The 15000-nt window shown below is 47.3% G+C and overlaps 1 protein-coding gene across 3 annotated transcripts in view; it reads right to left on the reverse strand.

The window, feature by feature from the left end:
* The window catches only part of mob2a (MOB kinase activator 2a), a 47189-nt gene that overhangs the window by 23500 nt on the left and 8689 nt on the right, over window positions 1-15000 (reverse strand). Inside the window, exon 1 of one of the 3 annotated variants that reach the window (XM_062548110.1) lies at window positions 4272-4428. The exons of 1 other annotated variant lie outside the window; for it this stretch is intronic. In XM_062548110.1, the coding sequence (XP_062404094.1) occupies window positions 4272-4309 (38 nt within the window). In that variant the 5' untranslated portion in view covers window positions 4310-4428. Of the gene's footprint in view, window positions 1-599; window positions 1139-4271; window positions 4429-15000 lie in introns of those variants that run through there. One more of the 3 variants, XM_062548109.1, reaches the window with a different exon arrangement.

The following is a 15000-nucleotide window of genomic DNA, read 5'->3' on the forward strand; positions in this document are numbered from 1 at the left end:
CAGCTCCTGGCCAAGTTGATAAACAGAGAAAGAGAGAGAGAGAGAGAGAGAGAGAAAAAAAGAAAGAAAGAGAGAAAGAAATAAAGAAAGAGAAGAGAGAGGGTCCTGGCCGGTTGCCATTCCCCCCGAAACCACTGTGCTCTCGCACACACACGCTGTCCTCAGATGTCTCCTAACCGCATGTCCCGACACAACACAACACAGCCCAGCACAGCACAGCGCAGCGCAGCCCAGCCATGGAAAAGGGCCCAGGAGAGGGGAGCACTCACTCCACTGCTCTTTAACGACTAACAGTAGCTCCAGTTGCAGCCTAGGACAGCAGGGCACACTACCGGGCAAACAGCACGATAAGGAACACGGACTGGAGTACCACTTCATAATTTACGTAGTAGGTTATCGCATCAGGGTGACACGAGGAATGTCAAAAACGTATTTGTGAAAAGGGAGGCACAGATCGGATAGGAATTGCAAACAGAAACAAAACGGAGCAGACAGCAGAACTAAACAGCAGCCTTATTGCTAGGGTAAACAGAGGCTGATGCTACCTAAAGCAGAGGCACGCATGTTCTGAGAGCGAGAGGCATGAGTGGGTGTCCTACCTATAGAAGAAGCAGTCGCAGCAGACCAGTACCCCCATGCAGCTGGTGAGGGAGACGCGGGGGCTGTCACGCTGCCCGCTCGCTCGCTCGCTCCCCACGCTCCTGATCCCGCGGGGCTGCTCCGCTAGCGTCCGCAGGAGACGAGAGGAGACGAGAGGAGAGGAGAGGAGAGCAGCCGGACGCCGACTCCCGTCTACAGCATTACACCTCTCTGCAGTCCACTTCTCTCTCTCTCTCCCTCCCTCCCTCCTATTCACTCTGTCTGTCTGACGTGCTCCTGGTCCTGACGCGAGCACTCACGCACTCACGCACACACACACACACACACACACACACAGCCTCACTCACAGACCGAGGGAGAGAGTGTGTCGGAGGGGGACGAAGCTCCTCTGCCTCCTCCGCAATACTCCTCTGCCTCCTCCGCAATACTGTAGTTCCTCACTGGCCCTGCCTCTCAGTCTGACAGAACCTCCTCTCCACTCTGGTGTCAGCACTCTGCCTCTCCTGCACTCTTTCTCTTAATCTCTCTCCTCTCCCTGGATCTCTCCCTCTTGTTTGCTGGCTCTCTCTCTCTCCCTCTCCCTCTCTTTCTTTCTCTGTAGATCTTTCCCCTCCCCTTTCTGTCCCTCTGGCTGCCTCACGTTTTCGGCTGCCTGCTCCCTCCCTCCCTCCCTCCCTCCCTCCCTCCCTCCCTCCCTCCCTCCCTTACTTTCTCTCTCTCCCCCTCTCCCCCTCTCCTCCCTCCCTCCCTCTCACATACACTCTGGCTCTGCCTCAGGAGGCGGGAACATAAGGCTGGCAAATATACTTCCATAAACAAACTGCTGACTGGCCACTGCAGGGGCCTGTGCTGTTTTTTCTCCCCAGCTCAACTAACCTTTCTGGAGGCAGCAGCCCTTCTGTAAGTAGCAGCCACTCAATGCCCTTGCCACTTAGCAAACTACCACATTAGAGACCGTTCGCAGAAAATGTAAACAATTTGATGTGGTGGTAATGGAGTAAACGTGTGGGAAGAGAGCAGAGGTAAGAAGGGCATCTTAAAGGGGGAATGACTGCACAGCCAGGACTCTCCAGCACAGATTGTGCTGCTGCAAGGAAGACAGGATGAGAGAGCAAACCCATCAGCCCATCTGTAAATAGACAACACGTGAGGGAGAGCTTCTATCTTCCACCCTCACAAACAAACACACACACACACACACTCTGAGGGCTTGTGTTGTGCAACAGCACAGAGCTGAACACAACACACCTGAACCGATCCCTTATCACACCCAGCAGATAAACAAGGTGTGACCAGCTCCCTTCAGCCCAGCACACAGAGCACGGGCACTCACCACCATCACAGTATTATTCCCCCAAGCCCTGCTGCTGTCCCCTCAAAACCTGCCTGTCCACCATGCGACTCCACCACTCTCCACCCCAACCCCCCGACAAGGATACAAACCCAGCCAAACTCAAACGCATTGGTTCGAACGCAACTCGAGGAATGAACAAAGCTACTTATTAAGGAAAGACGAGAATTAGGCACAGAACTTGAAGTGTTTCCTCAAATAAATGATGATACTGTTTTGCTACACATAAGTGAATGCAAGTGAAAACCCTGCTGCTGTCCCCTCAAAACCTGCCTGTCCACCCTGCGTCTCCCCACCCTCAGCTGGCTGGGTTTCACAGGAACCAGTCAGACACCAGCCAAGGCACTGCGGTCCTGCGCACAAGCTCCCAACCACTTATGGGATTCATTCACCTCTTCGCCGCGGAAATGGTCTCACAGGGACAAGCGACAGGGAACATGCTGGCCCTGGAGCCAGGAGTGAACGAGAACCGGCCATATTGATTGGATCACTGCAGCAGTATCGTGACTGGACGGCGCTGGCGGAACAAGGTTCATTCAATAACAGTTCTGTCTGGCACACTACAGCTCCACTTTATTAGATTGCTGGAATGAGGTGGAAGTTGGTCCACTTTGGTCCATAACACCATGTGATTGCCAGAACGAATGAGAACAGTGCCCAGATATCAAACTGCAGCCATATCCCAGTTTCTCCCAAGCAATTCTCCCCTTGGCTGCTCTCTCTAGCTCACTCTACAGCCCACGAAAAGGGTAAAATAGCAGCGAGCCCATTTTAACACTGTTAACATTAACTAATCACTAGCAACACTGTAAGCCAATGTTGACTAATCAGTAGCAAGTTGTAAGCCGTTTGGCTCCGGTCTCAGTTAGCGCTGAGAGATGTGTAGCAGATGAGATGATCAAACTTTCCACTGGGTTTGGTAAGGCCCGCCAGCGGCAGGCACAGACCGGAGCTCAATTTCTTTCTTCTCATTAACTCAGCAGTAGGCTTCTCCAAAAAGGAAGGAGCTTAAAATAGGAAACAGGACCAACATCTCAGTCTCCCCGTCAATTAACTCAGTCATCATTAGGGGCCATAAAGCACAGCGGCCATTCAATCTGTGCTTAATCTCAGAGTTAATTTGAGCAAGATGGTCTCTGCATATCTGATTGTTTTTGAGAACAAATGATAGCTATCATTAGCTTATGGATCTGATGGAGGAGAATAAATTTAGAGTTTGAATCACTGCCAAAACAGACTGGTGACATTGATTTGAAACCGGATGTGATCCTATTTGTGTCGGTCATGAAATGAGCACTACAGAATCCATTCCGAGTTGAAGTTCAGTGTTTCTGAGTTCACTGACGGCTCCTCAGCTGCGTTTCGGTTTCCACTTAATGGCAGTCAAAACAAAGAAACACGGCCCCCGCCGCCCCTTCCCCATAGTCAAGATAAACAGGTTTTTCCACCTTTATTTTTGGGTACTATGACGTGGTGGAAAAAGTGACCAAGATCCATGTAACTTACTGGCAATAAAGTTATGCTGCATATAAAGACCACACTGAGTGGAATGCAAATGAAATCTATAATACAGAAAGTTAAATTCTAATATACCGCAGCCTACTATAAAGCATCTAATTGACCGTCACTAATAGGGCTCGGGAACAAGCCTTGCATTCTAGGAATAGCCGCCATATTGGTAGCGCACCGAGCGTAATATCCATTCATTCAGATGCAGAAGACAAGAAGCAGACATGTAGTATTAGCGATTCTTTTCCTCTTGCGATCATGGGTGGTGCTGTTACACCCCACTACACAGCAACACACGACCAAGAAGGCAAAAACTAAGTAACAGGAACACACTAATATAGGCGGGAGTAAATCCATAGTAATCCATAGTAAACTTAGGAGTGAAGCTGCCAATATGGCTGCGCCCGCGAAGTTTTTTACGTCATGATCCCGAGCCCTATTCATTCAACAATAGCATCCAAATTGGCTACTTCATTATTCGCTAAAAATGACGCATCTTCCTGCCACGATGTGCGACGAGTGAGCGTGGGGAGTAGCGATGATCTCAGCCTCTGTGCACGAAATGAGACGTGGTTCATATATCCAAATATAGTAGCCATTTACAACAATGCGATAAGGCACTTTTGATAGACTCAAATATGTGTCCAAACAGTGTCGCCCTCTGAGAGACCCTCAGCCCTAAACGCCGGGGATGCAAAAGTGTAACTAGTAGGCTATTGGATAAATGTTCAAAGAGAAAAGTTCAAACGTCTAAGCAGCAGCAGCCCAGGCAACGACGGAGCGCATTAGTCAATATTTAGAAGCCGCTTACCTATTCAAAGTGTAGGAGCCGTTTCTTTTGAATCTCATTCTGCGAGACAGGAATTTGATAAGGATATCCAGGCTTTTAGAGATATAGTCGTGGCAGCAGAGCGATATCTCTTTTTTGCCGTTTGCAAACTAAAGACAAAGGAGAGGAGAGCGCTTTGTGCCGTCTATCTCCCCTTCGCTCAGTATTGGTAGAAGACCGACGCCCCCGATATTCCAGCTTCCGTAGGGCAGGGTTTAAATTAGTGTGAATGGTGAGACGGTCTCATTTGCGTTTTTTTAAAAATCCACGTATATAACTTCATTACTTGTGGGGAAGAATTGAAAAATCCAACACTGTAACCACATGACATCGCCTGTCTATTTACGTGATTTTGACATATTCATTGCCATCAAAGTTGTCTCCTGATCGGCTTAGAGCACCGCGCAGATCTGACTGAATATGATGTATGTCAATAAGTCAAACGAACCTATTGCTTCTAGCCTACTACAAGTTCCATACAAAAGAAATTCCATACAAAAAACACAACCACATCCCTCTTGTAAGCAGTCGTCAGATCAAAGTGAAGACTTCTTGAGTCTTGACTGCATTTATTATCGTAAACGAGCAACATGAGTTTAAAACTGATCACTAAACCACAACTTTGGATTGATGTCTCATTAGTGCTAGTAAATCAGTCATAAGTCCCCCAGCCCTGTAGGTGATGGTGGAGCACAGCAGAGACATGATGAATAGTCCCTGGGCTGGCATGCATTGCAGATTATTGCTCCACAGCATCTCCCAGAACTGCAGAGTTATGCAATGCACACACAAGGTGGGAGAAGGAGAGAGGGAGGGGGCCTTTAAGGACAAACCTCCACTACCACACACACACACACACACACACACACACACACACACACACACACACACACACACACACACACACACACACACACACACACACACACACACACACACACACACACACACACACACCTTATCAGAGTGTGCTGTGCAGGCATGTCCATGAATCCTAATGAAGCATTCTCTAGGCACCTCAGAGCTCTGTTTACTGTCGCTACGGTGATGATGAAGATGATGACGATGGCGCAACACCTGGTGAACTATGTCAGTCATCATTAATCTCTCACAAACAATGTCCCTCTGCAGAATACTACACTAACGACAAGCTTGCTTCCTAGACTACAGCATGCCTGGCTTGTTTGCTAAATCTATACAGGGGTCAAGCAGGTCTAGTAGTACCTACAAGAAAGACACTCATATCATCTTTGCCTGGCTGTTCAAGAGACATACAGAAGCTTATCATCTGGTCACTGACAACAGAGGACATAGCCTACTGAGAAACTACACTGGGAGGTTTAAGCTTGCCAACATTTTCCCACCTTCCTCAGGTCTTCCACAGAGACCTCAGAAAGCTCAATCAAATATCAACAAAGGAAAGTATCCACTTGACGATCCCAGTGAAATGCTTGTGATGCTTGGCGTCTCTTTTGCTGTTATTTGTATTTGTAAGTATTAACATGGTGGTTGTGGTGCACTCATATGTGTTAAAATAGGGATTTAATGTCTTCTTTTGTGTGTAACTATGATTGTGGCCCAGACAGTTGCTGAATTATGCAAGATCAGCAGGCCATGATTATGTGTGAATACACCCCTTGTTCATACAGACCTGGTGGCATCCTTAAAAGGCTTAGAAATGATTTGCCTAAGAAATGTTGCCAATTATTTCAATGCTCGCTCAGGGCCTGATGTGTTTTGAAGTGGTCTGATCTCTCTCTATGGAGGCTTGCGTGGGCCAGTTGGGGTCAGATCAGTGGTGGAACCTCCTGACTCGGGCCCACAGCGAGAGTGCTTTTATGAAACAGACATCAGCAGGTACTTCAACAGCCTGACAAAGAGCCAAAAGATGTTACCAACTAACCCCTTCACCGCCACCACCGCCACCACCACCACCACCACCACCACCACCACCACCACCACACTGTCCATCTCTGGAACATTCTTTAGTTATCTGTCCACCCCGCCTCCCCCTACCCCCCAACACACACACACGCACACTCCGCAGGACAAGGTGGCAGCAGAAGAGAGGAGTGCTTGGTGCTCATACAGTTAAAAATGCAAGGTACATTATGTTCTTGCAGACAAAAGCATTTTAATTTCCAACCGTAACAGTCATTTTGAAACAGCTGCAAAGAGATGTTTACCAAGATACCTATGTGTATACTAAAAAAAATCAACATGGATTTGTTTGGCAAGCTTCATATTCAGAAAAACATCTTCAGCTGCAATAACAATGACAATCCATTGCACACCGCTGTCTTTTGCCATGCTCACTGTAAGTTCTTAATAATTTCTTAAAATAAAATAAATAAATCACTAAAAACAGGGCCATAGTGCACCCTTAAAAAGAACAGAACCCATATGGCTCATCTCTCTCCTCTTCAAAATGTACCAATAAAACCGTACAAACTGTACAAAGAAGAAGAACTACAAAGTGGGACATAATGTTGAGGGTAGAACTGTAGCCTTAGGAGTGGTTCCAAAGAGGGTGCTTTGGTGTGGCTGACTGAATAATGGCTGTGGTTGCAGTGCTTAAGGGAGAGTTGAGCCTAAATTCTGACATGGCCAAGGGATCTCTGGGGCGTGAGAACAGGGCGCAAGGCTGGAAGCAGAGACCTTGTTTGGGATGAAAAATAGACATGTAAACTAGAACTCCACTGCAGATAAATATGTCCATAAATCCTGCGGTTAGCTGCCTATAAAAGGTAAGATGTAAAGCCAAGTGCAGGGCCACAGGGGGAGACTGGCAGAAGGGTTGCAGAGATGCAGATGTACAGAACACTAGCACTCTGCTGCCACCCAATGGTCAATGTGGGTATTGTAGCACTTAACAAAAATAGTGGGCAGAAATGCACTGGTTTAACTGAGATTCAGAAAGGGCCACAGATACATCACAACATAGATAAGTCAACATAGATTTAAAAAAAAGAAATAAAGCAAGGCTGCTGGGATGGTGTTTGGGGGCTCTGGGGTACCCTGTGAGTTCTTCTTATGCAATCCAGACGAGATGAGATTTCATGCTCAGCGACTTCACAAAGTCTTTGGCCTCCACGAGTACACAGACTCTGTACTAATGACCACGCTCAATAGGGCGCTGTTTCCATGGGTCTCCAGCTGAAAAGCTCCAGCACTCCACCAGTGCACTGAGCGCAAGCCTGCTGCTTCCACCGTGGGCCAGGGAAGACTAGCTGTCCATTGGAGACAATCATGTTTCTGGTGATTAGTGTGAGAGTATCTCTTTCTCTGGTACATTTACCAGTGTGTGTGTGTGTGTGTGTGTGTGTGTGTGTGTGTGTGTGTGTGTGTGTTTCATTTTGAAAAATCAAAGATAGAGTTTATGGACTGAAAAAAAAACACAGAAAAAAATATTTGAGTGTCTTCTTAAAAGTGGAAAATTACCAGCAACCCACAGACTGGTTGTTTTAATGATTTCACTTATAGCGGAGTCAATGTACATCAGCCTGACTGTAGTCAATTGTCTTGTCCATTCTTGTACAATTGTCTTGTACTATCATTTCCTCCAACAAAACGCACTACCTTGGCTCCAAGTTGCATTCATTTCAATGAAACATCTTTGTTTAATTTCAATGACACTGCCAAAAACATCTGAAAATTGAAAGAGAGAAGACTACCTGTTCTGACATGTCCTCACATTATTCAACGTGTGTGTGTGTGTGTGTGTGTGTGTATTTGTATATATCTGTGTTTGTGTGTGTGCGTGCGTGCGTGCGTGCGTGCGTGCGTGCGTGCGTGCGTGCGTGCGTGCGTGCGTGCGTGCGTGCGTGCGTGCGTGCGTGCGTGCGTATGTGTATTATGTCTCCATGTTGTCTGGAAAGCAGGGTCTTCAGAATGGATGGCCCTGCAGTCTCAAAAAGGGTCACAAACACAAGAATGTGTGTGTGTGTGTGTGTGTGTGTGTGTCTCTGTTTATGTGTGTGTGTATGTGTTTGCTTTAACACACCACTTCCCAGGCAGGTCTAGCAGGCTGGTTGCTGCTCCCTCCACCCATTGCCACTACCCATGGTCACCCTGCCCTGCACCACCACACTGCGCATCTCTTACAGTGCTACTACAGTGGGCGAAAACATGATAGAGATCATGTAGTGCTACCAAGACTGTGTTAATTACCTGGCCACGCCTAGAGGAAAGCAAAACGACTGCTGCTTGTATCCCTTCAGCACCTCCAGTGTACTTTCTTGTGACAGGCAGTTGAGTACTGGAACGCTTACTTCTTAAAGCAACACAATGAAGTTATTTTACCCATTTGTCATTTCAATTCACACTTCCATAACAGCTTCAAAACCCACGCTACATGCGACACTGACTCTCCATAGAGGGTGTGTCTGACATTGCTGATGCGCGGCCAAACACCTGGTAACTTTGTCACGGTTAGGAGCATGACTCTTTCCATCCGTTTTAGATGGTTTCTAAATGGTAACCACCAGTAAGTTGAAAATGGACAAAAAAAGATAATTCCTACATTGTGTTACTGTAACATAGGTCTACTGTTTTTTCTCCCTAGAAGTTCTTTTGGATATAAATATTTCAGAGCCACTAAAGAATAATTGAAGGCATTCTTCTTAAGCCATAAACTCCAGCCTCCTCTATATACAATGCACGTATGCACTTGCACAGACTGGAGAGCAATGACTCCACTCCAAGCTTACTGGCTGCTTAAGCATTGATTTATCAGCGGGGGGCATGTTTTGAAGGGATGCAAACGGAGTACTGAATGACCATAAAACAATTAGACCATGTGCTTTGTGGAGGCTTTTTCATTATTGCTGGCCGTTTAATGGAGCTGTAAAATTGTGGATTTAATTTTGAATGAGCACGCAACTATCAAGAATTCATTAGAGCAGTGTGGTGGACCCTATCGATTTCAGCTAAAAGCTGCACTATAGCCATCCATAATTAGCACAGCAATCAGCCAGAGGTTATGAAAAAAAGCCAGTGGAACAACCACAGCATTTACATGCTCCATAAATATCCTGCTCGTAAATATAGCCTATGATATATGGCAGTGCATTTCAGTGTTCAGATGCATTAGCCAAGAGCATGTATTTATAAAATGTGTACGAGTCACATATATGCGTATGCACATATATCCATGTCATACGCACTTACACGTACATGACTAATGTGCATATGTGCGTGTGCGTACGTGTGTACGTGCGTGCGTGCGTGCGTGACTGAGTGCACACTTGCTTGTCTCCTGCAGTCACCCCCCCCCCCCCCCCCTCCCACACACACACACATCCAAAGTGAATCTGTAATGAAATGACAGGGCCACACCCCAGCAGTAGTGACCTCATTCCTCTGGCGCCGGTCGAGCCGCGTCCACTCCGCTCCGCTCCGCAGGTCCAGAGCGCCAGGCGTGGCAGCGAACGGGGTGTCATGGCCGAGGCCGACGGCTTCACTCTTTAACCACGTCCAGCCACACCAGCAGAGAGTCAAGTGGTCCGGTCGACCGGTCGGTCACCACCACGCGCAAATCATTCACAAGCTGTGACATGGTTACTGGACTGCAAAGAGGTCTATAGCACGTGGTCAGATGCTCACAGCAGTGCTCAGAGACACCAGTACCGCTCCTCTAAAGCTTGCCCTGACAACACCCATACCACTCAATTTCCCTTGGGCTAGTAGCACGGCAAAGATGGCAGTGGATGGATAAAAACCTGTTAGGAAAATGTGTTTGTACTTGTGTGTGTGTATAAATGTGTGTGTGTGTGTGTGTGTGTGTGTGTGTGTGTGTGTGTGTGTGTGTGTGTGTGTGTGTGTGTGTGTGTGTGTGTGTGTGTGTGTGTGTGTGTGTGTGTGTGTGTGTGTGTGTGTGTGTGTGTATGTGTGCGTGTGCGTGTGTGTGTGTGTGTGCGTGTGTGTGTGTGCGTGTGTGTGTGTGTGTGTTTGTGTGTGTGTGTGTGTGTGTATAAATGTGTGTGCATAAATGTGTGTGTGTACAAATGCTGACAAATTCATGAGAGAAATATGTGTGACTGTGAGCCAAGGCAGGTGTGTGTGTGTGTGTGTGTGTGTGTATGTGTGCGCGCTGTGTTTTTCCCTGCTGGATCGTACACGGGAGAGCATGCTGTGTTAGGGGTGAGATCAGCAGCCACGACTCTGGTATCTTGAATGGGAGGAAGTACAGCATGTCAGTTCCTCTCTTCCCTCACAACATCCCCCTTTTCCTGAGAGGGGGAGAGAGAAGGGGAGAGAGAAAGATTGTGACAGCAAGCAAGAGAAGAGAGGGGAGAGGAGGAGGTTTTGTGTGTGCGTGTGTGTGTGTGTGTGTGTGTGTGTGTTAAAAAGACAGAAAGAGAGAGAACTGAGGAAGTCTTAACTCAGAGAAAACTGCCTCTGATGACAGCAGCCGAGAGATATGCTGCTTAAGTACATCACCGGGACAAAAACAATATTATCCCAATCCGTAAAACATGTCCTCCACACAAACACACACAGATACACACACAAACATGTCCTCCACACACACACACACTCTGTCTCTGCTTGAGTGGCAGAGGTCACAGAGACTTCATAGAATCCTAGTTCAACATGACCTGACCAACCTGACTATTTTACTTAGCCAACTATTTTACTTTGCCAACTATTTTACTTTTTAGCGTGTGTGTGTGTGTGTGTGTGTGTGTGTGTGTGTGTGTGTCTGTGTGTGTACGCAAGAGAGAAAGGGAGGAGGGCGGAGAAGCCTCTATGTGCTTATCGCGTCCACTCATCGACACTCGTGGTGATGGTCTTTAAGCCTGTTTACTGATTTAAAGGACTAATCCCATATTAGCACAAATTCTCCTGTGACACTTCTGTCAAGTGGGAAGTGTGTAGGTCCCACAATAGCAAACACACAAACACAAACACAAACACACACACAAACACCGTCTACCATGTTGGGAACTAATCCAGGGAGCATTCCATTAAGTGACATGTATTTTGATGCATTTTCAGAAAGCAAAAAAAAAAACAGCATTATCCCTGTGCCATATTCCACCGCATGGGTGTGAATTAGACTTCACAAAGTCAACATAATGGAATGTTACCACATTTGCCAACATAACCCACTGTTCCATTTTCAAATCTTCTTCTTAAACCTGACCAATAGGCCTTACAGGTGGCTCCACGGGTGCCTCTCAATCGACTTTTTATCTATCCTCCCTTCCTTCCTTCCTTCCTCGGTCCTCCGGCTCGTTCCCACTGATCTATAAGGAACACTGGATAGACTATCCCACTGTTGCCGCCCCATCATCCTTTATCTAGATCAGTGCGAACGAGGACCGAAGAGGGAAGGGAGGACAGACAAAAAGACGAATGAGAGGCACCCCATGAGTGTGAGTGTGTTTGCAGGAAGTGTCCTCACATGCACTTTGCAGATAACTCGGCCCTTTCCGGATGACTCGGGCCGCTCCATGTCAAGCTCACGGTGGTTACTGCCCTTCCTGTGCTTGAGTGCATCCAGGCCAATGGAGGAGTAAAGGGCCGCTCACACCAAGAACGATAACCTGAAACGATCACTATAAACAAACATCACTCTCCTTAATATAAACGACGACGTTCACATACAGTATAAACTGTAATGAGAGCGACACGAAGAACGATATCCTTGGGGATCACTTTCAGAGCGATTTTGAGAATGATAAAAAGCTAACAGCCAATCAGAACTGATCATATTTTAGCCACGCCCCCACGCTAAACCCTTCTCCCACCCTACACTCCCCCCATCAAGGAGCCAGACTCCTCACCACTCTCGTCCTCCACCATCTATAGTGAATGCAGACCATATGGCCATTTCCACAGCAAACATTGATCCATAGCAATCTACAACCAGACACTCCGCTCCGCAGTCGAGACCTTCCATTGACCAAATACATATGACAGGGCTGGGCTACACAGCCAAAGATATCATCTTGATGATTATTTGATCATATCAGTCGATGTTGATAGCCTATCCTACAATCAATATCGATAGCTGTTCATAACCTTTAAAGACCTATTTAAAAAAGGTGCAACCCTAGATTCTGATCCAATACACTTTTTGGTAAAATGACAATGAGTGAATGTCAGAGAGAGAAAGAGGGAGAGAGAGAAAGAGAGAGGGAGAGAGAGAGGGGGGGAGAGATGGTCCTCTCCCTGCGTGGGTGTGTGGGTGGGCAGTGCAGTGCGGTGCGGTGGCGGCTGGGCTGTCAGCAGGAAGAGCAGGCGTATGGAGCTCAATACGCTTTGTTTAATTAGCCTGCGCTTAATCTCACTGGGCTGCTCACATGTTCCATTGATCACTCAAACAAGGGGCCGCCATGTTTGCTCTACACAGCCAAGGCCACTGTGCTAGAACCACATGAACATACAAGGTCAGTGTGTGTGTGTGTGTGTGTGTGTATGTGTTTGTGGTTTGTGTGTGTGTGTGTGTGCATGTGTTTGTGGTTTGTGTGTGTGTGTGTGTGTAAATGTGTATGTGTCTGTGTTTGTGTGCACATATCTGTATATCTGTATGTGTGTGTGTGTGTGTGTGTGTGTGTGTGTGTGTGTGTGTGTGTGTGTGTGTGTGTGTGTGTGTGTGTGTGTGTGTGTGTGTGTGTGTGTGTGTGTGCGTACAATGTGCATACGTGTGTGTGTTCTCAATCTGATGCTGCAGGCACCATGTTTTAGGCACGTGCCAGCCAGGGAATGTCTGATGTCTCTGCTTTTAAATCACCATTGCCCTCCCCAGGCCCCTGGCACACACCAGCTTTACATGGCAGGACATGGTGGAGACAACAGCCCAAAAAACAAGACAGTCCAGCCTCTGCTCCACAGTGGACTTTGCTCCACTGACATTAACACAGACAAACATGCCAAAGTTCAGATGAAGTTTGCTCTCTTCGGTCAAACAAGTCATCTTGTCTAATCTGGATATTTGTAGCTGGGCTTGAGAGTCTCAACCAATGAGAATTGTGCCGTGCATGTTTGAATTCAGTTATGAGTTGGTGTTCGGGGGCAGATTCTTGTGCTGATAAGCATAAACACACACACACGCACACACACACACATGCCAGTGAGGAGAAACAAAGTGGGGTTTTCATCCTCAGACACATCATGATCACAGGAATGGAACACTTATAAAAACAGCGTCTCAGTCTAAATGTGACGGAGGGGACAGAAACATACTGTACCCAGTTAGGTCTTAATCTAGTTACAGCCCACCCCAACTCATAAGTACACACACACACACACACACACACACACACACACACACACACACACACACACACACACACACACACACACACACACACACACACACACACACACACACACACACACACACACACACACACACACACACACACACACACACACACACACACACACACACACACACACACACACACACACACACACACACACACACACACACACACACACACACACACACACACGCACACACACACACGCACACACACAAACAAACAACAACCAAAAATAAGGATGGAAGGAGACAGAGACATGAGTCACTATATATTATATGGCATTAAGATCAGGAGGTTGGCTAGTAAAACTGTCCGCTGCACTGTGGCTATTGCTGCGCGGCCGATCTATCACAGGATACTGTAGGGTCATAGTTGACCTTTTACTGCATGTGCTTAGTCAGACTTCCCTTCCCAACACAGACTGTTATCCATCTTGGTTACTACTGAGGTCTGGATTGAATGAATGAACAGATTCCAAAAACCAAAACCCAGTCTAGTCTCGTTAAGCCTCGTCTGATTATCAAATGTCACATTTTCCGTCCATCTGTTGAGGCCAGAGGCTAAGGAAGGAGATAAAACATCACAATAGCATGGCATCCGCTGATCAGCGACTCAGGTCCTCACAGTGGCCTTAATCATTACATTTACATTACATTATATTATATTTGGCTGACGCTTTTTAACCAAAGCGACTTACATTTTTTAAGCTTTCAAGAGCAATTCTAACAACAATTTTACAACAATAAACAAAACCACAACAAGTGCATCAATGAGTGTAATAAGTGCATCAATGAGTGCAATTGTCCATGGGATCAGCGAGACTAATCAGCGGAGCTGGTCAGATATGGTCAGTGTGTACTGCAGACTCAGCTGGGCTCTGGCGTGTGTCCAGCTGAGAAGTGAAAGGCCCTGGTCTGAGTGATGTAAGCCCTAGTAATCCACTTAGGCTGCAGACCTGGATGCCACACCCTGCCACAGCAAATCCCATATTCGGTGCATCTGGGGCTCTGTGCTAAGGGACAACAGGCCAGCCTAGCCCTTCCTCTTCTCTTTCAACATTTCTTTTAAGTTCTCTCTCTTTTTCTCTCATTTCCTTGCATCCTGTCATCGGCATGACATTTTCTTCCGGCGCTCCAAGGCCTCTTCGTGTGGACTGTGTCATGTTGACGCTGTCCTGCCTCGCTGCCAAAAATAAAAGCCCCCCTCCCATGTCGGAGTCACCAGAGTCGCACGACCCGCGTTTGAGACTGTCGGGCATGATCATCGACGCGCCACTGACTCCGGTCACTGCTGGCCGTCGTCCTGTATCCTCCCAGGAAATCTCCGGCCACTCGGACGCCTGGACACGGCTGCTCCCACCCCCCGGAGGGGCGAAGTGTGTCGCCCACGCAGGAAGGGAGAGGAGTGTGTTTGGGGGGGCTTGGCTGAGAGTTTGA

This window comes from Sardina pilchardus, chromosome 10, assembly GCF_963854185.1.
Source record: "Sardina pilchardus chromosome 10, fSarPil1.1, whole genome shotgun sequence".
NCBI lineage: Eukaryota > Metazoa > Chordata > Actinopteri > Clupeiformes > Clupeidae > Sardina > Sardina pilchardus.